Raw genomic sequence first — 24,147 nt, forward strand, 5'->3', positions numbered from 1 at the left:
CTTTCTCTTATGGGTTGCAGACATCCCTGGGCTGGAGAGATTGAGATTGTGTGTTGGACTGACGTTTAAATATGGGGCCCAGACCTTCGAACCCACCAGCTGACAGCGGGTGGACGAATCAGCTCCCGACCTGCCAGATGATTCTGAGTGAAACGCGCCGATGCATAATTGTTGAGGCTCCAAGCGCAGAATCAGGCGCGAGTTACCACCATTATAAATGGCGGGTCAGGCACTGCTGAAAGCGCCCGCCACTGCACTTCGTTTCATTTTGGGAGAATTCTGCCCGCTGTCGCCATGTGCGGCAAGATTTCATTGATGCTGAAGAGACATTAGGCATTTATAAAAATAGCTAGATTTGCACAGCAGTGTCACTCATATTTTTCATCACTGATAGACCTCGATTTTAATCCACTCCGCATTCAACCAAGGGTGGAAAAGGGTTAGGAAAATCACATCCAGCTCACCCACACCTGAGGGGGGGATTCATCCCAGATTTGCACTAAGCGCGGGAGTGGGCCACAATGGCGGCTGCTCACGCCATATCATCCCAATCCCGCCGCATTAACTATGCATTCCTGGGAAACATGCTGTTTCCATGGCGAGTGGGCTCTCATTCGCCCGCCACACCATCACCTCATTTCTTCATCACACCAGGCGCCATATTTAAAGTGCAGCCATGCATATATCTCTCAGTGCTTCCAGCCCAGGACTGCTGCACAGAAGACATGGCCCTGAAAGGCAGGACGACTGCAGCCCCCAGGTTCAAAGACGCTTCCCTCGAGTGCCTTTTGGACACAGTGGAGGCTCGCTGTGATATCCTCTACCCCCCCTCTGGATGCAGGATGGGCAGCAACATCACCAATCCAGCTTGGGAGGCGGGGGCAGTGGTGGTCAGTGCCAACACCCTACAAAAGAGGACAGCCGCCTAGTGCCGCAAGAGGATGAATGATCTCCTCCGTTCCACCAGGGTAAGTCACTCTTCTCATTACTCTCAACTCTCACACTCACAAACCCATCACACATTCACAGGGCCCTCACTCACTGCCAGTTCAAGGGACATCACCATTCACTCTCTCACACTCACCTTCATTATTTTCAGCCCATCCATAGGACCACTCACCACCCACACAAGTATGTCTGGCCTTTCATCTGATCTGGCAGGCATCCTGCTTACACTCTCTCCATCTCTATTCAAGCTGGCACACAAGAGGGAGAGGTCATAGACCAGTGGAGGAATGCCTGAAATCATGGTCCTCGCAGACTTTAAAAACAGAGCCATCCAGCTGACCAGCAAGGCTCTGGGCCATTCCTGTGCTGACGGTGAGGTTGGTGGTGCTCTACCAAGTGAGGGTCCAGCAATGCAACATCCAACAGACAACCATTCCGTGAGTGATGTGTCCTGTTTCACAGGCACTAATTATCTCTCCTTGCTTTCGCAGGCACATCTGGGAAACAGCCAAGAGAGTCCACGACCCAGGGCCTCCAATCAAGCCCTGAGAGAAGCTCAGAAGAGGAATCCACTGAAACCATCCCTGAAGTCCCATCACAACGCTCACCCACACCCTCCACCAGCACAGAGCCACACACCTCAGTGGGACCTAGCTTTAGAGTAGCCTCGGGATCACAATTTGGTGTGCACATCGCACTGTCTGATCTGTGGTAGGGATTTCCCAGGTGTCCAGCACTCAGAGGACTGCTGGAGGTCTGAAACCTTTTGAGTCCGAGTCAGATGACGAGCCTCTGGACTTGATCATGTCACAGTTGCTGAAGCTGCAAAGACAACCTCAGGAACATCAGGAAGGGATGTTTGCTGCACTCCTCAGATTGCAAGGCATGATGGAGGAGTCCATCCGCCGTCAGGCTGAGGCGATAGCGCCAGCATGCCAACACTGAGATCAACACTGGTAGGATGGTGGGCGCCATGGAGACCTTGGACCAGGACTTAGCACCTGCACTGCTGTAGGGGCTGAACTCCATCGCTGACGCCATAGTTGGCCTCCAATAGTGTGCTCACAAGAGGGGGTGAGGCAGCCAATTTCACTCCAGCTACCCCTTCTCTTCAAGGAACCAGCCAAGGGCCCTCAGGCACCAAAAAGGAGGATCAGCAGGTGTACCCTCCAGAGCCATCCATCCAGGTGACTCCGGGAGTGTACGGCCCACACCGAATCCCCTCTTCCTGTAACCCCAGCGGCTCCAACACCACAGGCTGAGGAGGGTGCCACTGCCACACAGCAGGACCACGAAAGCAGGCAGAAGCCCTCCAGGTCTCGACCCTCCAGAGGATGTCCACCAAGGTCATCACAGACAACAGGGTGTAGCAGTCAGCAGAATGCCTCCACCTCCAATCTCCTGTCCCCCCTCCCCAATTCCTCTTCACCCACCTGATCGCCTGTCCACCTCCCCAACCACCCACCCCCCCCCACAACTCGTCTCCACTCAATTCCCAATCTCCTCTCCGTTTCCCTACACCACTGCTCACCCCTGCGCCAACATCCTCCAGCCCTCCACGCTGGCCCTCCTTCCCTCCTGGACGTTCCCTGGCTACAGCCTGATGCAGGCCTTCCTGCCAGCCAGCCCTGCAGTCTCTCAATCTGAAGTCAAAACATTTAACTTGTTGTTAAATTCAGCAAAACCTCTGGGAAACCAAATTTCTGGGATTCCCAAGTACTAATCTTCCCTGCCTGAGTTCCCATAAATGTCACAGCAATAACCTCCTCTAATAACACGTCAAAGATTCAAACTGAATGTAGAATTGAACCTGCATCCAACTAGTCCACAGACGTAAATTGATGCTTCTGCATCCACCACCTCTAAGCCTAGGTTCTAATAATAGCTTATAACATTTTGTTGTGAAAACCTTAAATGGTAAGTAATTTGGTTAATGAGATTCCTCACACTACAATACACGTAACATCTTTCAACGTAAGCAAACTATCCTTACTTGGTTGATCGAGGAACCACCATGTCAGAGAGGGACTCGTACGTCTTTTGCCAGCTGATGTAGTTGGACCTGATGCATATCAAGAGTAATACAAATAAGAGCTCATTATAAAAGCGCTTTGTAGGACAACCAAAGCCCAATTGCACTAACTTACCATGTAGGGAACTTACTTTGGGACAAAAGCCAGAAGAGTTGTGAGATATTCTGAATCTAACACAAAATCTTCCTTATTCACAATGTCTGCTAAGGTACGGGTCAAAAGGCTACCCCTGGAAAAACATGAATGGGAGAAAATCAGATCACATTTATTGAGTACAAGTTGCAAAGACAGTGCTTTGACATTTTAGTATGTTCCTTTTTTGTGTCAGGTAACACATATCAACTTCTTCTAATGTAAACATGGATGCACCATACACAAATATTGTGCTATTGGCATATTGGATCACCTGGGTTTAACACAGAGAGGAAAATTGAGCAGGAGGATCCCATGCTGCTAAGTGAGCTTTCCCAATTTCCCATCTATTTAAATTAATGAATTTTCTCTGGGATTTCTTTGTGTGCATTATATCCAAACAATCCAATATGCCCAAACAAAATAACAGCAAAATTGTGCTCATTTTTTAGGCTTTAATATTATATATCAAAAATAGATAAAAAATCAAATATTAACAAACCAACTATTTTAAATCTTTGCAATAATACCATTAATACAATCTCTGACATCAGTGATAGAAAATAATATATTGGCCCCGATTTTGCGATCAGCAACGAGGCAAAGGCATTGTCACTGACCTCAAAGAAGGCTCCCACAAAGATCTAGCAATCTGTGGTGTGGCTTGGTATTTTCCTGACCACAGTTTAAATCTAAAGCTGAGTCAAGGGGATGTCTTGGCTGGCAGCAATAATGATGTTAGCAGGCAATCAATCACATTCATACACAACAATCCAGGAACTTAAATCCACTGAAAACCTTCGCTTCTTATTATGGTATTATCCATTAGATATGTGAAGAGAATAAGATTGGTGAAGACAAATGTAGGTCCCTTACAGTTAGAAACAGGGGAATTTATAATGGGGAACAAAGAAATGGCTAACCAACTAAATATATACTTTGGTTCTGTCTTCACAAAGGAGGACACAAATAACAAATCAGAAATATTAGGGAACACAGGGTTTAGTGAGAGGGAGGAACTGAAAGAAATCAGTATTAGTAGGGAAATGGTGTTGGGGAAATTGATGGGATTGAAGGTCGATAAATCCCTAGGGCCTCATAATCTACATCCCAGAGTACTTAAGGAAGTGGCCCTAGAAATAGTGGATGCATTGGTGGTCATCTTCCGAGATTCTGGAACAGTTCCTACAGATTGGAGGGTAGCTAATATAACCCCACTATTTAAAAAGGGAGGTAGTGAGAAAACAGGGAATTATAGACCAGTCAGTCCAACGTCGGTAGTGGGGAAAATTCTAGAGTCCATTATAAAAGATTTAATAGCTGAGCATGTGGAGAACAGTGGCAGAATTGGACAGAGTCAGCATGGATTTATGAAAGGGAAATCATGCTTGACAAATCTACTGGAATTTTTCGAGAATGTAACTAGTAGAGTTGATGAAGGGGAGCCAGTGAATGTGGTTTATTTGGACTTTCAGAAGGCTTTCGACAAAGTCCCACATAAGAGATTGGCGTGTAAAATTAAAGCGCATGGGATTGGGGGTAGTGTATTGAGATGGATAGAAAACAGGTTGGCAGACAGGAAGCAAAGAGTAGGAATAAACGGGTCTTTTTCCAAATAGCAGGCAGTGACTAGTGGGGTACTGCAGAGATCGGTGCTGGGACCCCAGTTATTCACAATATATATTAATGATTTAGATGAGGGAACTATATGTAATGTCTCCAAGTTTGCAGATGACACAAAGCTGGGTGGGAGGGTGAGCTGTGAGGAGGATGCAGAGATGCTTCAGTGTGATTTGGACAAGCTGAGTGAGTGGGCAAATGCATGGCGGATGCAGTATGATGTGGATAAATATGAAGTTATCCATTTTGGTAGCAAAAACAAGAAGGAATATTATTATCTGACTGGCTACAAATTGAGAGAGGGGAATGTACAACGAGACCTGGGTGTCCTCATACACCAGTCGCTGAAGGTAAGCATGCAGATGCAGCAGGCGATAAAGAAGGCAAATGGTATGTTAGCCTTCATAGCCAGAGGATTCGAGTACAGGAACAGGGATGTCTTACTACAATTGTACAGGGCCTTGGTGAGACCACACCTGGAATATTGTGTGCAGTTTTGGTCTCCTTATCTGAGGAAGGATGTTCTTGCTATAGAGGGAGTGCAGCAAAGGTTTACCAGACTGATTCCTGGGATGGTGGGACTGACATATGAGGTGTGATTGAGTCAGTTAGCATTATTTCGCTGGCGTTCAGAAGAATGAGGGGGGATCTCATAGAAACCAATAAAATTCTAACAGGATTAGACAGGGTAGATGCAGGAAGGATGTTCCCGATGTTGGGGTGTCCAGAACCAGGGGTCACAGCCTGAGGATATGGGGTAGACCACTTAGGACTGAGATGAGGAGAAATTTCTTCACCCAGAGAGTGGTGAGCACAGAAAGTAGTTGAGGCCAAAACATTGTATGTTTTCAAGAAGGAGTTAGATATAGCTCTTGGGACGAAAGGGATCAAAGGATATGGGGAGAAAGCAGGAGCAGGTATTGAGTTGGATGATCAGCCATGATCATAATGAATGGCGGAGCAGGCTTGAAGGGCCAAATGGCCTACCCCTGCTCCTAGTTTCTATGTTTCTATAGCAAAATAAATGATTTTGTTTAGATTAAGATGGAAGCCAAAATGAAGATAAACACTTTTTTTAAAGAAGAATGTGTAAAAATATGGATTTTTTTTTTATTATGGAGAAATTTGACATTCCTCAAATATAAAATTAGCTTTTCATGGCCTATGTGGGTATTTAGTTGTAATTGCGAAGTTAGCAAACCATTAAAAACCCACTTACATCTCATTCAACAAAGTAACATTTCCAAGGTTTTTACAGAGAGACTGACAGTTGAAGTTTTCATCAAATCATGATTGCATTGGAGATTGCAGTCTGTGGGAACCTCTATAGTGCACCCTATGAAGGAGCATAGAAGGAGCATATAGGAAGCAACTTCTAGATTTCCATTTTCTTCTGTGCATGTGCAGACTCCCTGGCCGGAATTTTACGGCCCAGTCGTGGCGGGGACGGGGCCGTAAAATGCGGCGAGACATTCTAAACTCCATTGGCTTCGGCAGGAACATAAAATCCCGCTGCCGTATAATTTCACCCCCCTCAGTTGCTGTCAATTTCAGTGGAGTAATGATAACAATCGCTGACAGTTTCACCATCACTACCACAGCAAAATCTCAGCCATTAGAAAAATCACTTCCTAATGGGCAATTGTATTTGCTTTCTGTCATTAAAAGTTGTCAGAACTTTAACATAATTCTCAATTAACCAGCATGTATAAATTCAATGACAATAGATCATAAAACTAATTATGTAGTTATGATTTAAACAAATATATACTTTTAAACAAATATATATTTGGTTTTTATAAATAACTCATTTTTTATTTCTATTTCCTTCTCACCAGTTATTAATATTGAAGTACAAGGTCTTGCAAGTTGGCTACTCTTACATTTAATTTTATTCTAGTGAATTTTAATATATTGCAAAATTGCACGCTTTCTAAAGTAAAAGAAGATCACATTCATTTTAGTTAAATATAGGCATAGTTCAATTCAATTTGGCTTAGAGAGTAATTGGATTTGTAAGTAAGTTAATTCAATTCAAATAGATTCTAATTTCCCTCTGACTCTCAGGACAATGTTTAACTGTGGGATAGCTTGTTTTGAGGAGTTAAAGTTATTAACTAGTTAATCTAAATTAAGAAAAGTTAGAGGCTCCATTTGATCTCTATTGGGTTGGAGGAACTCTGGATTCTTTCCAATAAAAGCAGTTAGCTTCACATAGACACTTACAACATGGGGAAAAATTTGCCCTTTACAGCAATTATTTTAACAGTTTCTGAAATTTCAGGAAAAGCAATAAAACTATCCTCCTTCAGATTAGTTTTTGAGCTATTAGTCACAAAACTGAGAGTGACACATGTATAAGGCACCTTGTTAAACTCCAAATATATATGTAATTTACAAATGATTTTGATAGCTAATTAAATAAATAGAACTTGTATTGGGATTATCTTGAGAATGGTAATGAAAATGTGTTTCTATAGCGATCACTATGATGTATTATTAAAATGTAAATAAAGGCTTGTAAAAACCCAAGGGAAAACATTCTGCAGCTTTATTGCTCTCATTGGAGCCACCTTTACCAATGCAGACTTCACTTCCAAATAATATGTTTTTCTTTTGTGTTAAGATGCTTTTAAAAATCTGTTATTCATCTTTGTAAAGCAATAATATTTGTCAAGCAATAATATTTGTCATGTACTAATAACAGTCATGTTTCCCCTGGCTGGGGGTTCTAGAACCATGGGACATGGTATCAGAATAAGGGTAGGCCATTTAGGAATGAGCTGAGGAGGAATTTCTTCACTCAAAGGGTGGTGAATCTTTGAAATTCGCTACCCTAGAGGGCTGTGGAGGTTCAGTCACTGAGTACGTTCAAGACAGAGGTCAATAGATTTCTGGTCATTAAAAACATCATGGGATATGGGGATAATGTTGGAAAACGGCACTGAGGGAGAAGATCAGCCATGACCTAGTTTTTTTTAACTCGTTCATGGGGTGTGGAAGTCATTGGCTGGGACAGCATTTATTGCCCATCCCTAATTACCCTTGTTCAGAGGGCATTTAAGAGTCAACCACATTGCTGTGGGTCTGGAGTCACATGTAGGCCAGACCAGGTAAGGACGGCAGATTTCCTTCCCTAAAGGACATTAGTGAGCCAGATGGGTTTTTAAAACAATCGACAATGGTTTCATCGTTGTCATCAGACTTTTAATTTCAGACTTCTATTGATTTCAAATTTCACCATCTGCCGTGGTGGAATTCAAACCCAAGTCCCAGAGCATTACCCAGGTTGAATAGTTTGATCAGGTTTGAGGGGCCAAATGGCCTACTCCTGCTCCTATTGCTTATGTTCCCTATGTTGTAATCATCATTCTTCATAAAGTGATACTTCTCCCTATTAGATGTCAACAATATAAATGTTTAAGTGCGATACACTTATTTTTAAGTTATTTGTTTTCTCAATCATCTTCATTCAAGCATCATTGCATACAATACTGTTATCACAATTCTGTTGCTATAACAAACTTTATCTCTGTGTACAATTATAAGGCTTTTTCCAGGGAATGGTAGCATAGTGGTAGAATTACTGGACTACTAATGTAGAGGCTGGGATGAGTGCCCTAGAGACATGAGCTCAAATACCACCATGGCAGCTAGGGGAATTTAAATTCAATAAATTAATAATGCTGGAATAAAATGCTAGTCTCATCAGTGATGATCATGAACTACCAGATTATCATACAAAGCTACCTGGTTCACTAATGTCCTTCATAGAAGGAAATCTGCTGTCCTACATGCGAATCCAGAATCCAGAGGGACAGGAGGAGGAGGGCCCCCCCTCCACTCCCCTCCCCCCCCCCCCCCCCCCCCCCCCAACCTAACCAAACGTGTCTGGGAGGAGGTGGCAACCAGGGTGAGCTCCCATGATGTGGTGAGGCGCACCTGGATGCAGTGCCACAAGTGGTTTAATGACCTCCTGCGATCGGGAAAGGTGAGTACCGTGTTGGCATGGGTCACTTAGCACAGCAGTTAGATGCCCCCGTCCCCCCCTCCGGACATCAGGGTTCTTAGAGTGTGAGTGGCAAATGTCAATGAGGCAGCATCTGGGCAAGGGGGTCAGCCCGGGCTGCTTGGAGTGAGTGAGTTGCGGCTCCAGGGTCACAAATCGGCTGAGCCCTGTGAGGTATTCCTCAGGCAGGGTTGGCCAGGCTGCAATGGCAATCCAGGTACAGGGTGGACTAATCAATGCTCCCCTCTCCTTTCAGGAGAAGACAGCCCATAACAATGCAGAGAGGTTGCAGACTGGCTGGGAACAGCCCCACCTTCTAATCTTAACCAGATAGAAGCAGGAGGCCCTGGAGCTGGAGAGGCGCCATGCGCCTAGATCAACCGGCCGTGGTGAGGTTGAGGTGCCACAGGGCGGTAAGAGTGCAATGCACTGAGGTCAGACTGTCTGTCATTGCAACCATTCCACTATAGTCTCTATATTGATTTGAGCCTCGAACATGGAATCCCCATTGATAATGGAAGGAGGAGCGCATCCTGATCCGGGTGCCAGGCATGCACATTAACAGGGTAACTACTTCAACTAATCACATGTCCTTGTTCTCAGGAGTCTGAAGGACCACCGCTCACCCCTGAGGACAAGGATGATCTGAACGCACCAGTGTAACACCCTCTCAGCCAGGCAGGCACCAGTGCAGATACCAGCACCTCGGTGAGAATAAGATCGTCGGCTTGTGTCTTGGTGCACAGCAGTGAGGGCACTTCACACTCACTTGAGGTGCAGGCGGAGGCAGAGAGTGCCTTGGGCCCTGGCATTGGAGGGCTGCTGGGGACCAGGAACATGCTCAGTCGGTGGTTGATTCTGTGTCTCTGGAGTCGTTCCTGAGCAGCAGATGCTGGATGTCCAGCAGGGTCTGCGGGAGGTTCTGGCGGAGATACATGAGGGAATGCGTGGCATGGTCTCCGTGATGGAGGAGTCCATGTGGAGCATGAGCAATGCATTGACCCTCATGGCCGAGCGCACTGCCTCCTCCATGGAGAGCGTGGCAACTCTCGTGGGGAGGCTGCTCCAGGAGAACAATCAGGGATTCCTGGGGATGCACTCGGACCTGCAAGCCCTCACACCGGCAATGACCTCAGGTGGCCACTGTAGGTGTGGGAGGCAGATTGGGCACCCAGGACCCCAGCTAGGTGACCATCCATCACTGGTGAGCAGGGAGGTCCAAAGCAACCTGACGTGACCAAGCATAAGCTGCTTGTTGTCTCTGCGGGCTCCTCTCAGTGCATTCAGGATGACGGCAGCAGCTCCTCTGCCCCTCTGCCAGTGACCGCGGCATCCGATGAGACTGCAGCAATTTGGGAGATACCAGCTGTTCCACTGGCCGCTCCCTTCCAGGTGGGGCCAGCACAGGCTCCACGGGCCAGAGGACGCCCGCCAAGGTCATCAAGGCCAACAGGACAGCAGAGTGAGCAGGCTGTCTCCAATGCCGGGGACAGTGAGGGGGAGCACCTAGACATGGCACCTACAAACGTAAACGTAAATCACCTTAGGCACAACACGGGCTTATCACTAATGGTTTTCTTTTGCCCCACTTTCAAGTTCTTTTTAAGCTGGTGAGATATTGAACACCTTTTCATTTACTTTGATTTATGTATGCCAGGCTCCAAAGCAGTAAATGTGTTTGTTCTCAACAAGCCTTTGGGTGCTTCATTCGTTCTGCAGGTGAAGGAGAACCCATGATGTTATGAGTGACTTGTTTGTCATTGAGCTTTATTGACAAGGCACATAGTGCATGTTGTGGACCAAGCAAATGTTGCTGTAAGGTATCGAGTATGGAGCCTGCAGCCCTGGCATGTGGTAGTGGTTCATCTTTGGCAGGCTAGCTGAAGGAGCATTGGATCAAAGCCACCCAGGTGTCCCTGCCTCCCTGGAGGTTGCCCGGGTCAGCGTCTATCCCCTCAGAGTTCTCCTGTGCGTGCTCATCCTCGGCCTCACTACTGGACTCATCGTGTGCAGCCAGAGAATCTGCGTCTACATCTTCTTCCTCCACTGCGTCCCCCCTTTCCAATGCCAGATTGTGGAGAGTGCAGTATGCAACCACTATCAGTAACACAGGATCTGGGGGGTATTGCAGTGCGCCCCTGAAAGGTCCAGGCATCAGAAGCGCATCTTGAAAAAACCAATGGTTCGCTCTACCACCACCCTTGTGTGGACATGGCTCCTATTGTACCGCTGCTCGGCTTCTGTTCTTGGATGGCGGAGAGACATCATGAGCCACCTTTTGAGGGGATAGCCCTTGTCGCCCAGCAGCCATCCATCCAGCCGGGCTGGAGCACTGAAGAGCCTCGGCACCTGGGAGTCTCAGGATGTAAGCGTCATGGGAGCTGCCTGGGTACCTTGCACAGACTTGTAGAATCTGCATCCTGTGATCACACACTATCTGCACGTTCATGGAGTGGAAGTCCTTCCTGTTGACGAAGGCTCCCGGCTCACCCGCTGGCGCCTTGATGGCCACATGTGTGCAGTCTATTGCGCCCTTGATGCGGGGGAACCCAGCAATCACAGCGAAGCCTCTGGCTTGCTCTGCCTGGTTGGCCTCGTCCGTGCAATAGTGAATGAAAGTCAATGCACGCCTGAACAGTGTGTCTGTCACCAGCTTGACATAACTGTGGACAACTGATTGGAGACTCCAAAAAGATCACCCACCAACCCCTGGAAAGAGTCGGAGGCATAGAAGTTGAGCGTCACCATGACCTTCAGCCCCACTGGCATGGGGTGTCCACCTATGCAGTTGGAGCTGATCTCAGGGCCAATCAGCTGACAGATGGAGGTCACTGTTTCCCTTGAGAGGCGGAGCCTCCTTCGGCATTGCACCTCAGACATAGTGAGATAACTGGATCACTGCCTGTATACCCTGGCAACAGGATAGTGGCATCTTCTGTGGCCCCTTCCTCCTTGGACTTCCTGTTGGCCCTGTGCCCCTTGTGTCTGCGCCTGGCCTCACCCAGATGGTTCTCCTGGAGTCTGAATAGGCACATCTGGCCTCCTCCCCTTCTGGCCCTCTCTTCTTCAGAGGAGGAGGTGTCTCCAGCGGAGACCACGATCCCCATTCCCAGGGTAAGGGAAGGCTGTCTGATACCTGGAAGGCCCCAAGTATTATAACTCCTCCGGAGTCCTGAACTGAAGCCTCTTATTTCTGTCAAAGCAGCTCTGAAGCAAAATGAAGTTGCTCTGTTCACACAAGCGTGTAGTAGTAAGTAATAAACTAAAGTTCTAACAACTCGCATTAGCGAGCCCACTCACACCTCTTATCCCGCCCGTGGTTGAGGTTTTTGAAAATGTGGCCTACCCGCCTGCCCATTGTGCCCGTGCGACGCACTGAAAATCGCACGGGCTGCGCAAAATGGAAATCAATTGCTGCCTCAAGAGCCTTAACTGGCCCATTAATTAATGGCGGGCGCGCCTCCGAATTCATAGTGCACCTGCCTTCCGAAATATCGCAATGGCACGTGGTGACGTCGGGACGCACGCCCAACGCCATTGTGCGTCCTTTTACTCAAATGTGTGTCGGGCCCGCCCCTGCACGCCAACTGAAAAATTAAGGCCTCTGTGTTTTAAAAAAGGAGAATTGTTCTGCTGCAATTCACTATCCAGCAACTCCTGCTGCAATACACACATTTCAAAGTGCACATTTGAATAATGTCATCTGGATAAGGTTCTGGTAAGTTGTGCAAGTGGAAACACGCCCCACCAAGGAGTGAAAAAGAAGAGGAAATGTGAAAACTAGCTTTTATTTTTCCAAATACTTATTAACTACATTGAGGATATGGTTATTTCCACATAGAGGGGAGTTTTAACACAGGTGAGCAGGTGGGAGGTTACACAGCCAAAGACTGCGTCGGCAAGTCAACCTCAACCTGATGACTTATGGATTTTACTGAGGCAGGACATGGGTCGGGCAGCCAATCTGTTCCCAGGAGGTGGGTTAGCATTTTAAATATGTTAATAAACCTTGGAGATTTTCAGGTTTAACTGTAACCAGCCAGATTTCCTGGGTCACAAGAAAGAGGAGGATGGCCTCCTTGAGAAGGCAAGTGCCTTCACAGCTCTTAATGTGGGCCAGGAGGAACAGAAATGCTTCCTCCCAGCCCTCCAAAGCTCCCCCACCATTAGAACAAACACCCCAACCACGAATCAGTGATCAGGCCCATTTGGGGATCAGACTCCCAACCCGCCCTATCCCCCAGCCCCAGAGGTCCGGAATGTTCTCCATCTTATTAGAAGCCGACTTTATCAATCAGGCTGACTTATACTCGTGTCAACCATTGAGGGGTAGAAATTTGTCTCTGGCAGTAGAAATTTGTCTCTGGCGGTATCGAGATCAGATGCCTGATATTTCATTCCACTGACTGCAATGGAACTGAGTATCAGGCATCACGTATAAGGGGCGGCTAATTCAATATCACCTGGTTTGTACCACAGCCAGAGATGAATTTCTACCCCAAAACATTTAAATTATAAAGATAAACCTCCTCCAAACCCATGCTTAAAAATACAACTAATATTCTGCATTAATTATAATAAACACATCCTATAGCAACAAATTAATATTTTGTCCCATTAAATCTTTTTTGGTGCACAATTGATATCTCAATCTTGATAACTGTTAATATTTGTCAATACTGAAAGCAACTATGGATCGTTGTGTGTGGTAGTCTTTTTATCCCTTAAATTTAAAATTTTATATTACAAACAGATACCTAATAAAAATTCCCATCCAAACAAGACATTTACTAGTGTACAATTAGTCATTTGGTAGTACAGAACTTGCATTGTCAAAGCTTTTCTTCTTATACTCATCAGGACAATTCGCAAGAATACCAAATGTAAAGGGAGCAACAATTTATACTTCATGAGAAGAAGGTGCTAATTGGTTGTCAAGTGGACTCTGATTAGTAGAGATGTTGCCATGGCAAATGCACCAGTTAATTTATTCTTTAATTGAACAAAACTAAGCTTTGTTTAAATTCAAACCAGGCAGGTTGGCTCTGATTGGTCAAGGCATTGCCCTGGAGAATGAACCAGAGAATGGCTGTCACCTATTTTGTTTAGATGAAACAGGGGCAATGTGTGTGTACGTGTTCTTTCTATCTGCAAAGAAGACAGCCCTGTGCATTAATATATGTAGCTTCAAGCATGCATATGTGTGCCGCACTGTGAACCCGACTGATAATCTTAAATTGGTTGTCAGCATAATTCTTAGCACTCAGGATTGTTTAGCAAATGTTGTTCAATCGTGGAAGCACATCTAATGTTGGACACTATGTTTTGAGCTTTGCAAGCACGGGCTGGTTGGGTACGGTTGGTACTTTGCCTGTTGCAAACAACCGAAAGGGCATGCTGTTTGATATGGTTCACCAGTCCTTGGGACCTATGGCCTACATACCTAGCATCACAATGACACTGAAATTCATATACCACATTACTCATTTGTGTGATAGGCAGAATGTCTTTTTGGCTTGACGGCAGCATCCTGTTAGTGGCGAACACCACTCATGTTGTTACTGCATAGTACCAGCGTGAAATGGCTAGCTTCACCTGTTGCTCAAGTTTTTGAGATACATTACCCTTCCAGGGTATTTTGAGGTGGACTGGACACTTTTCAGGGCCGAAAGTGGTGGCCTTAGGCCCATTCATGAGTTTGCACAATATACAGCGAGCGATGATCTGATCAAAGTAACCATTATCACATAGGATGGCTATGATGCACCCTATTTCAGCATCAAGCTTGCACAGTGACCAAATGGCTCAGGCCCTATTTACGAGGTTGCCGATAAGGCCAATCTTATCGGGCATGGAACTGTAGGAATCCCAACATGTGTACTGACCAGTGAAGGTAGGCTTGCAGTAGACCATGGTAGAAAACCCCTTGTAGATTTCTCAACTAGTACGTCAAGGAAAGGGAGCTCATTTCACTGCTCCATTTCAAAGGTGAATTTGAGTACAAGATGGAGCCTAATAAGGTGTGTAAGGAAATTCTTACATATAGCAGCATGTATCATGTATCATCTACATATTGGAAATATGCAAGGGGTAGGAGATTGGGTGTCATTCCATCAAAGATGAATTTCTCATGGAACCCAAGAAAGATGTTTGCGGGAGCTGGGCCTAGTTTTTAATGACACCATGAATGCCCAAATAGATGGTGTTGTCATGGGATCCCTTGTAAGCCCAGGGCAATACCTTGACCAATCAGAATCAACCTGCCTGGTTTGAATTTAAACAAAGCTTGGCAGTTAGCTGTCAGTCATCAGTTAACTGGTGCATTCTCCATGGCAATGCCTCTACCAATCAGAGTCCACTTGCCTACCAATTAGCACTCTCTTTCCATGAGGTATAAATTATTGTTCCCTTTACATTTGGTGTATTCCTGTCAATTGTCCTGATGAGTGCAAGATGAAAAGCTTCAACAATATTAGTCTTTTTGCAGGAATACTGAGTGTACAATTACTGTGTTTAGTTCCATTTGGGAAAATTAACTTTTTTTGAAAATACAATATGTTAAGTAATCCAGAATATTCAAATTTAATCATTGGACAGGGTACTATTAAAACATCTGTCACACTTTAAAACCCACAAGTAGGAGAAAAATCTAGACCAAGTAAGACATTAAGACATCGAATAAGTTATTAAAGACGAATCGCCAAACAATTTTTTAAAAAATACATCTAATATTCTATATAATCTAATTATGAAAAATCTATTCTACAGCAATGACTAATATCTTGTCTCCATTAATTTCTTTTGGTTCATTATTGAAGTCCTAACCTTAGGAGCACTTTTAGGGCACTCCTGATTGAAATGGTCCTCCATAGCTTTACATGAAAACCCAATCCTATGTATCTGCTTTCAGTTTTCGTGGGGGTGGTTTGGTGGGGGGGGCGGTGGCGGAGGGTAGTGGTGTGGTGAAATTTGCAGTATTGTATATTATATTATAGACCTTGCCTGATTTCCTTTCTAGTTTTAGGGCCCCACCCAAGTTGAAAGCTGATTCCATAATTTCTATACATCAGCCACAAGAGGTAGGAAAGAAACTTGCCAGTACTGATTATATCTGCACCATACAGACATGCAGCACACCGATTATTTGCAAATTTCATGAGTTTGCAATAGTGAGACATGTATTTGTAGGTGGTGCATTTTCCAAACATGAGAGTTTGTAGTTTTCTACCATAAATAGATTTGTTGAGTAAAGATGCAAGTTTACATACACAGCTTTTCTTTCCAGATTTTGTAGGTTTCCCTTGGTGTTGTTATAGGTCATTGCACGAGATTTTAAATCAGTGTCAATCTGTGAGATTTGCTGAAAATAAGAAACATAGTGAACAGTTATTTTGTTCTTAATGATGCCATTATTATCAAATATTTCATCATGGATCTTTTCTAAAGTAATACTTAAGTACTTAGAAAAATCAAATGAAAAGTAGCCATTTTTGGCATGCAAACAGGTATACTTTTACAGGGGAAAGGACTGTATGGATCTGTCAAAATGTATAAGAAACTGCCACCACACCTAATGCTCTCAGCTGAGGTAGGTTGGTGACCTTTTTCTAGTTATACCAAGGACATTCTGTGAGTCTTTATATACGTTACCTATGAAATGCAACTAAAGTAGGCAAGATATGGCTGAAATCCAGCGACTGTGGCAGACACGTGAAGAGGGGATGAAGTGGCTGGAATGATTGGAATGGCTGGTAGGAGTGGACCAATCCTGCTGCCAAGTTACACTCCCATGCATCTATTTTGGTCCTAGCATGCAAACAATTGCAAAGTTTTTCACTGGTTATCAACTTGGCAGCCATTATTCAAGTAGATTACACTGAAAATTAGAGGTTGAGTTGTGGCAAATTTCAGAGCCGAGCTGAACTCCTGCATCAGAAACGTAGGTTTTTGTCGTAAGTACCATTTCTTGTTTGACTACAGCTCTGTTAACTTTCACTGTTGTCAATAATAACATACACTTTATTTATTAGTAGAATATTAGTACAATATTTTTCTATTAGTTGAACTGAGGCATTAATCTATCATTTAAAATGGGACAGCACCTCTATTAAAATAACGGACAGAAGAATGACAAACAGGTAATACAGCCATTCGCTAATAGCGTTTCAAACCTATAATCTCACATTCTCAAAACTGCACTTCATACATTACTGATCAGTCTGTTACATGTGTTGCTGTAGCATGAAGCAGGTTTGTACTCATAAGTCTACACACAGTGAAGTTGTGGGGAGGTATCAAGGAGAGAGAAGACACTTTTCCACAGCGAAGGAGGGGCAAATTAAATGGAAAGGGGTTTTTGTGCATTTCCTAACAGGTGGGTTCATAGTGCTATTGATGGAGCCCTCATTAAAGTGCATCAACGATGGTACATGACACCGGGAGACCCAAACAGGGAACAGATCAAAACACTTCAAGAAGGAGATGTCTAGTAAGTTTAAATATCAACAAGCGTTTAGAGATAAGTGTGGTTATCTTGTGATATTGCACAAGGAGCGTTAAGGCCTGTACAATACTGAAAAGTTTTATCTGTGTTCCCAAAGAATGCGATGATTGCATAACCTAAAGCAGCTGGAGAACAGAAGCTGCCATTATAATGTGGAGATTAAACATTAACACAATAAGCTTGAGAATTTAAATTGCAACAAAGTATGTTATTGGTTTTGTTTGACACTATACAATTGTAGCAGGAAAATTCAACCAAGAACACACAACATATGTGTGACCAGTCAATCACAACATTGATGTGTCAATCACAATGAACATTGCACCACCAGCACCAGCAAAACAGTAATGTAGCACTGGTCATCACTGAATCAATAAATTCTTTGTTCAACAGACCCCTGTAAATTAATGTAATAATGAAGAACCTAACATTAGTGACTTGGTAAATTAATAAAGTAGCAGGCAAAAGAACAATTCAATGGAAAAGTAGTTTGAGTGAACAATTGAATTAATGGATCTGGGAACATATCAACAGGAAATAAATGAAAGGAGCAGCAGGTACCAATGAATTAATAAAGCACCAGCCACCAGCAAATTAATACAGCAGCGGGCATAAGGCATACAAGTGAATGAGCGAATAATTGGACAAACACGAACACACCTTTTATGGAACTATCTCTGTTGCCACTTTTCTGCAGCTTGAGTCAACCTTGACTTTAAAGTAGAGCCAGGGCATGAGTGAAAATGAGGCAGACAGGAGGGGAGTTGGCCAGGTAGAATTTCTTTGAGGAACCAACGTGGGCCACTAGGGCTGGATACTGAAAACATTTTGGCTGCTTCTGGCTGATGATCACATTTTTAGAAGACTTTTTGTAGTTGACCATTGAGAACCTGAAAGGCCAATGGCAAAAACGCCCAAGCAGAAAAATTAAAAGGTTGTGCCTGAGAGCAGGGAACAGGCTCTAAGCTAAAATTGATGGTTGTTTGGTCTGGGAGCAGAAAATGGCTGAGAGTGAAGTGCAATTCAGACACAGGAAAAGTGGTGAAGAAGAGCAGGAATAATGAAGAACACCAACAGAACCCCAAAAGAAGCACAAAAAAAATGACAGGGTTGATGGCTATAACGGGACACAAGTCTTGAGCCAGTAGGCACTGGGACGAGGCAAATGGAGCAAGAGGTGCAAATTACAGGAAAGTTCACTGAGGAGTGGAAGAGCACAAAAAGAAGTTTACTAGAGATTTTTTTTCATATGAGAAGGTAGCACGCAGGATCTGGCCAAGGAATGGGAACAAAGGTTCAAGAGGTGGGGAGCTGAGAGATGGGCCCAGATTTTCACTTCCAAGTCAGGTGCGCAGAGTTGGGAAATTCCACAACTCCCTGAACCCGACTTGGGAGAAACTACCCCAAATGGACGGATTTTCATTCCGTGATGACGGATGCACAATGGAGACCCACCAACTCCGAAAATGGAGTACGGAGGCAGCCCTGCTTGGGTAACGTGACTTGGGCAGGGTATAAAGGGAATTCCTGCTATGAGACAGGATGTGTTACTGTTGCTCGGAGGAGATGTCAATCAAAGGTCAGGCGAGTATAACAGCTGTCCCTCTGGTTGCTGACATTGGAAGTGATGGCCCATCATGGGCTTTCCAAAGGAAAATAGGGTCATTATTGCTGCCTATTCACATTGTAATGAAGAAGCACATTCTACCAAGTTCAGGCTGGTAAAGGTTCACAAGATGCAGCCATGAAGATGGCAGCACCTTGGCACCATCAGCTGCTCATGGGATTCTGTTAGTATAATGCTTCAAGGGGTGCTTGATACTTACCACATTAGCCATTAGAACCTTTGCCCTTCACCTACCCTCTTTCCACCAATCTCTCAAGATGTGGCCATGCAAGTGAGTTTTGACCAGGGCCCTCCCAGCTATACACTGTCATGGCAGAACAGTGTGACATAAAGAGAGCAGGCCAGCAGGGTAGTTTATATTTGAGAGCACAATATACCGTCTGGCAATGATAGGATCAGAAGACAGGCCACCCTGCATTCATCCAGTCCATTTCCCCACGCTGCCAACACTAGGCATGGATGAGATCGAGAACATGGTTCATGTATGTAAGCAGACAAATGTGTGTGAGACCATTCGAAACTGGAAGACTTACCTGCCTTTTCTGTTTCCATTTGTCATGCCAGAATGTCACAAAGCAGGGCAAGCGAGGAATGAGGGGGAGGAGCTGTGCCCTGCTTCAGTGATCAGGACCTCCAGATCCTGGTCACAGAGGTCCAGAGACACCACAGCACATTATATCCCAGTGGCCGACAGACCCCGTTCACAGCAACCAAGAGGGTATGGCAGGAAATAGTCACAGGCGTTAGCACAGCAGGGACCATGCCGATCATGTATTCAATGTAGGAAGACAGGTGCACACCTGCTGCGCTCCGACAAGATTACTTATTTGGCACAAGCACACAGAGGTCCAAGTGATAGTTCACATCTGAATGCTGCACCTATGGTGGGAGACTTGGCACATACCCTGCCTATAGCATGGAGGCTTGTATGTCCAAGCCGCTCCTTAAATGCACACAGTAAAGTTTTTTTTTATTCATTCAAGGGATGTGGGCTTCACTGGCTAGGTCACCATTTATTGCCCATCCCTAATTGCCCTTGAGAAGGTTGTGGTGAGCTGCCTCCTTGGACTGCTGCAGTCCCTGTGGTTTAGGTACATCCACAGTGCTGTTGGGGAGGGAGTTCCAGGATTTTGAACCAGCAACAGCGAAGGAACGGCGATATATTTTCAAGTCAGGATGGTCAGTGACTTGTAGGGGAACTTCCAGGTGGTGGTGTTGCCATGCATCTGCTGTCCTTGCCCTTCTAGATGGTAGTGGTCTTGGGTTTGGAAGATGCTGCCTAAGAAGCTTTGGTGAGTTCCTGCTGTGCATCTTGTATATTGTACACTCTGCTGCCATTTTGTGTTGGCAGTGGAAGGAGTGAATGTTTGTGGATGGGGTGCCAATCAAGCGGACTGCTTTGTCCTGGATGGTGTCAAGCTTCTTGAGTGTTGTTGGAGCTGCACTCATCCAGGCAAGTGGAGAATATCCATTACACTCCTGACTTGTGCCTTAGAGATGGTGGACAGGCTTTGGGGAATCAGGAGTTGAGTTACTCGCCACAGAATTCCTAGCCTCTGACCTACGTTTGTATCTACAATAATTATGTGGCTAGTCTAGTTCAGTTTCTGGTCAGTAGTAACCCCTAGGATGTTGATAGTAGAAGATTCAGTGATGGTAGTGCTATTGAATCCCAAGAGGCGATGGTTAGGTTCTCTCTTGTTGGAGATGGTCATTGCCTGGCACTTGTGTGGCACAAATGTTTTTTACCGCTTGTCAGCCCAAGCCTAGATATTGTCTAGGTCTTGATGATGATGTACATTGTTACGCACTGCCACATCGGGGCTTCGCTGGCTGAGCCAGCATTTATTGCCCATCCTTGATTGGCCTCGAGAAGGTGGTGGTGAGCTGCCTTCTTGAACCGCTGCAGTCTATGTGGTGTAGGTACACCCACAGTGCTGTTAGGGAGGGAATAGTGAAGGAACGGTGATATATTTCCAAGTCAGGGTGGTATGTGACATGGAGGGAAAATTCCAGGTGTGGTATTCCCATCTATCTGCTGCCCTTGTCCGTCCAGATGGTAGTGGGCGAGGGTTTGGAAGGTGCTGTTGAAGGAGCCTTGGTGAATTCCTGCAATGCATCTTGTGGATGGTACACACTGCTGCTACTGTGCATCGGTGGTGAAGGGAATGAATGTTTGTGGATGTGGTGCCAATCAAGCAGGCTGCTTTGTCCTGGACGGTGTCAAGCTTCTTGAGTGTTGTGGGAGCTGCACTCATCCAGGCAAGTGGGGAGTATTCCACCACACTCTTGACTTATGCCTTGTAGATGGTGGACAGGGTTTGAGGACTCAGGAGGTGGGTTACTCATCGCAGGATTCCTAGCCTCTGACCTGGTCTTGAAGCCACAGTATTTATATGGCTAGTCCAGTTCAGTTTTTGGTCAATGGTAACCCCCAGGATGCTGATAGTGGGTGTTTCAGTGATGGTAATGCAACTGAACATCAAGAGGTGATGGTTGGATTCTCTCTCGTTGGAGATGGTCATTGCCTGACACTTGTGTGGTGTGAATGTTACTTGCCGCTTGTCAGCCCAAGCCTGGATATTGTCCAGGTTTTGCTGCATTTGGTCATGGGCTCCTTCAGTATCTGAGTAGTTGCGAATGTTGCTGAACATTGTGCAATCATCAGCGAACATCCCCACTTCTGACCTTATGATGGAAGGATGGTCATGAATGAAGCAGCTAAAGATGGTTGGGCCAAGGACACTACCCTGAGGAACTCCTGCAATGATGTACTGGAGCTGAGATGGTTGACCTCCAACAACTACAACCATCTTCCTTTGTGCTAGGTATGACTCCAACCAGCAGATAGTTTTCCTCCTGATTTCCATTGACTCCAGTTTTGCTAGGGCTACTTGATGCCACACTCGGTCAAATGTGGCCTTGATGTCAAGGGCAGTTACTCTCATCTCACCTTGGGAGTTCAGCTCTTTTGTCCATGTTTGAACCAAGGCTGCAACAAAGTCAGGAACTGAGTAACCCTGGCGGAATCCAAACTGGGGGTCAGTGAGCAGGTTATTGCTAAGCAAGTGTCGCTTGATAGCACTGTTGATCACCCCTTCCATTACTTTACTGATGATGGAGAGTAGATTGATGAGGCAGTAATTGGCCGGGTTGGACTTGTCCTGCTTTTTGTGTACAGGACATACCTTGGCAATTTTCCACATAGCCGGGTAGATGCTGGTGTTGTAGCTGTACTGGAACAACTTTGCGAGGGTCACAGCAAGTTCTGGAGCACAAATCTTCAGCACTATTGCCAGAATATTGTCAGGGCCCATAGCCTTTGCACTATGCAGTGCCTTCAGCCTTTTCTTGATATCACATGGAGTGAGTTGAATTGGCTGAAGATGGTATCTGTGATGCTGGGGACTTCCGGAGGAGGTTGAGATGATCATCCACTCAGCACTTCTGGCAGAAGATTGTTGCGAATGCTTCAGCCTTTTCTTTTGCACTGCTGTGCTGGGCTCCCCCATCATTGAGGATGGGGATATTTGTGGAGCTTCCTCCTCCAGTGAGTTGTTTAATTGTCCACCACCATTCACGACTGAATGTGGCAGCACTGCAGGGCTTAGATCTGATCCGTTGGTTGTGGGGTCGCTTAGCTCTGTCTATCACTCGCTGCTTATGCTGCTTGGCATGCAAGTCGTCCTGTGTTATAGCTTCACCAGGTTGACACTTCATTTTTAGGTATGCCCGGTGCTGCTCCTAGCATGCCCACCTGCACTCTTCACTGCACCAGGGTTGATCCCCTGGCTTGATGGTAATGGTAGAGTGGAGGATATGCCGGGTCATGAGGTTACAGATTGTTACGGATGCCCAGTCTTGAGTTGCTAGATCTGTTCGAAATCTATCCCATTTAGCACGGTGGTAGTGCCACACAACACGATGGAGGGTATCCTCAATGTGACAGCTAACATTAGGCTAACATCACGCCAAATGCTGTACCTGCAGGCCAAGAGGGCCCATAATGCCAGTGAGAAAGCACAAAGTGAGGGTGGGGCCACGAGGCTATGTTTGATCAAGAACGTGAAGGAGACAGCCATGGATGTAGCCAGGGTGCCCACCCGGCTGGTTGTCGGGGTGATGAACTGCTCGTAGCAGTGGCTGAAGGAGGTGGAAGAAGCACTTTGGTAATGCTGGGGGTGATGGTGGTATGTATCAGAGTGTGCTCTCACTATGTAAGAGGCTACATCTCATTACCTCCTTTTGTGTCACACACAGGTCCCAGCACCACTCACTCAACACCAACACCCCACCATCCACCTCCCCACCACCCCCCCACCCATCCCACCATGCGCCACCTCATCCTTGGGCTACAGGAGGAGGACGAGATGTCCGAAGAGGCAGCATCATATCTGACATCAGCCCACACTCCGCCAACACAGATCAGAGGGATGTAGCAGGCATTTAGAGTCAGTGGCATGTGGTGAAGGACACTGCATCAGCAGCAAGTATGTGGACATCTTCCAGAGTTCCCTGAGGCAATGCAAGTTCACACACTCCGAGTGGAGGAGTCCATGATAGTGATGAGCTCTACCTTGTCTCAGCTTGACTGCATGAGCTCCAACCATGACAGAATGGCCAATCTCATGGAGTGACATATCCAGCATCACTTGGAGTGGATGCAAGAGCTCTACTTGTCCCAGTGATAACGGCTGCCCCTGCAGAAATGCAGAAGCCACAGGCCGAGGTAGGTCCCTAACGGGTTCCTGCATGATGAGGCCGGCCACCTTGCTCCTCAATGCCGTATAGCAGGAGAGTTGAGCAGACTGCTTCCACCTCCTCGCCTTTAAGGGAGGATCAATGATCAGAATCAAACATCAAATCCAGTTTATCAGGTGCACTTCAACCATGCATTTTGCGTCAAATACAGTCACCCGCACATGATTGTTACACAGTGACTTAAGTGGATTTTCCACATGGTAAGATGCCGTGAATGTTCCAGGGAAATATGCATGTGTGGTTTCTCCACTATATTTGAAGCTTTTGTCATCTAGGTGGTAGAGACTGTGGGGTCACAGGGAACTGAGGTGTTTGACAGCATTGCATGTTACAGATCTCACACACTCCTGACACTGGACGCCAATGATAGATAGTTAACGTGGAAGGTAGTGGAAGGAGTTGTTCCAACACATATGTGGCATCACCCTGCACAGTGTGCAGTTGCTGCAGTCCTGTTAGCACATACAATCATATCTGAAGATCGTGGGCGTAAAGTCATGTTTCCTACTGGCCC

General features: G+C 45.7%; 1 protein-coding gene across 5 annotated transcripts in view; it reads right to left on the bottom strand.

Annotated features, from left to right (window-relative positions):
- The window catches only part of LOC144680530 (V-type proton ATPase subunit C 1-A-like), a 112,258-nt gene that overhangs the window by 63,676 nt on the left and 24,435 nt on the right, over positions 1–24,147 (bottom strand). For all 5 annotated transcript variants that reach the window (XM_078541609.1, XM_078541611.1, XM_078541607.1 and 2 more), the window contains exons 6-8: positions 16,011–16,102; positions 3,112–3,210; positions 2,942–3,010 (exon numbers count right to left, since the gene is read on the bottom strand). In XM_078541609.1, coding sequence (XP_078397735.1) covers positions 2,942–3,010; positions 3,112–3,210; positions 16,011–16,102 — 260 coding nt within the window. The remainder of the gene's footprint in view (positions 1–2,941; positions 3,011–3,111; positions 3,211–16,010; positions 16,103–24,147) is intronic.

Source organism: Cetorhinus maximus, chromosome 5 (assembly GCF_964194155.1).
Source record: "Cetorhinus maximus chromosome 5, sCetMax3.hap1.1, whole genome shotgun sequence".
In the NCBI taxonomy this organism is placed as follows: Eukaryota; Metazoa; Chordata; class Chondrichthyes; order Lamniformes; family Cetorhinidae; genus Cetorhinus; species Cetorhinus maximus.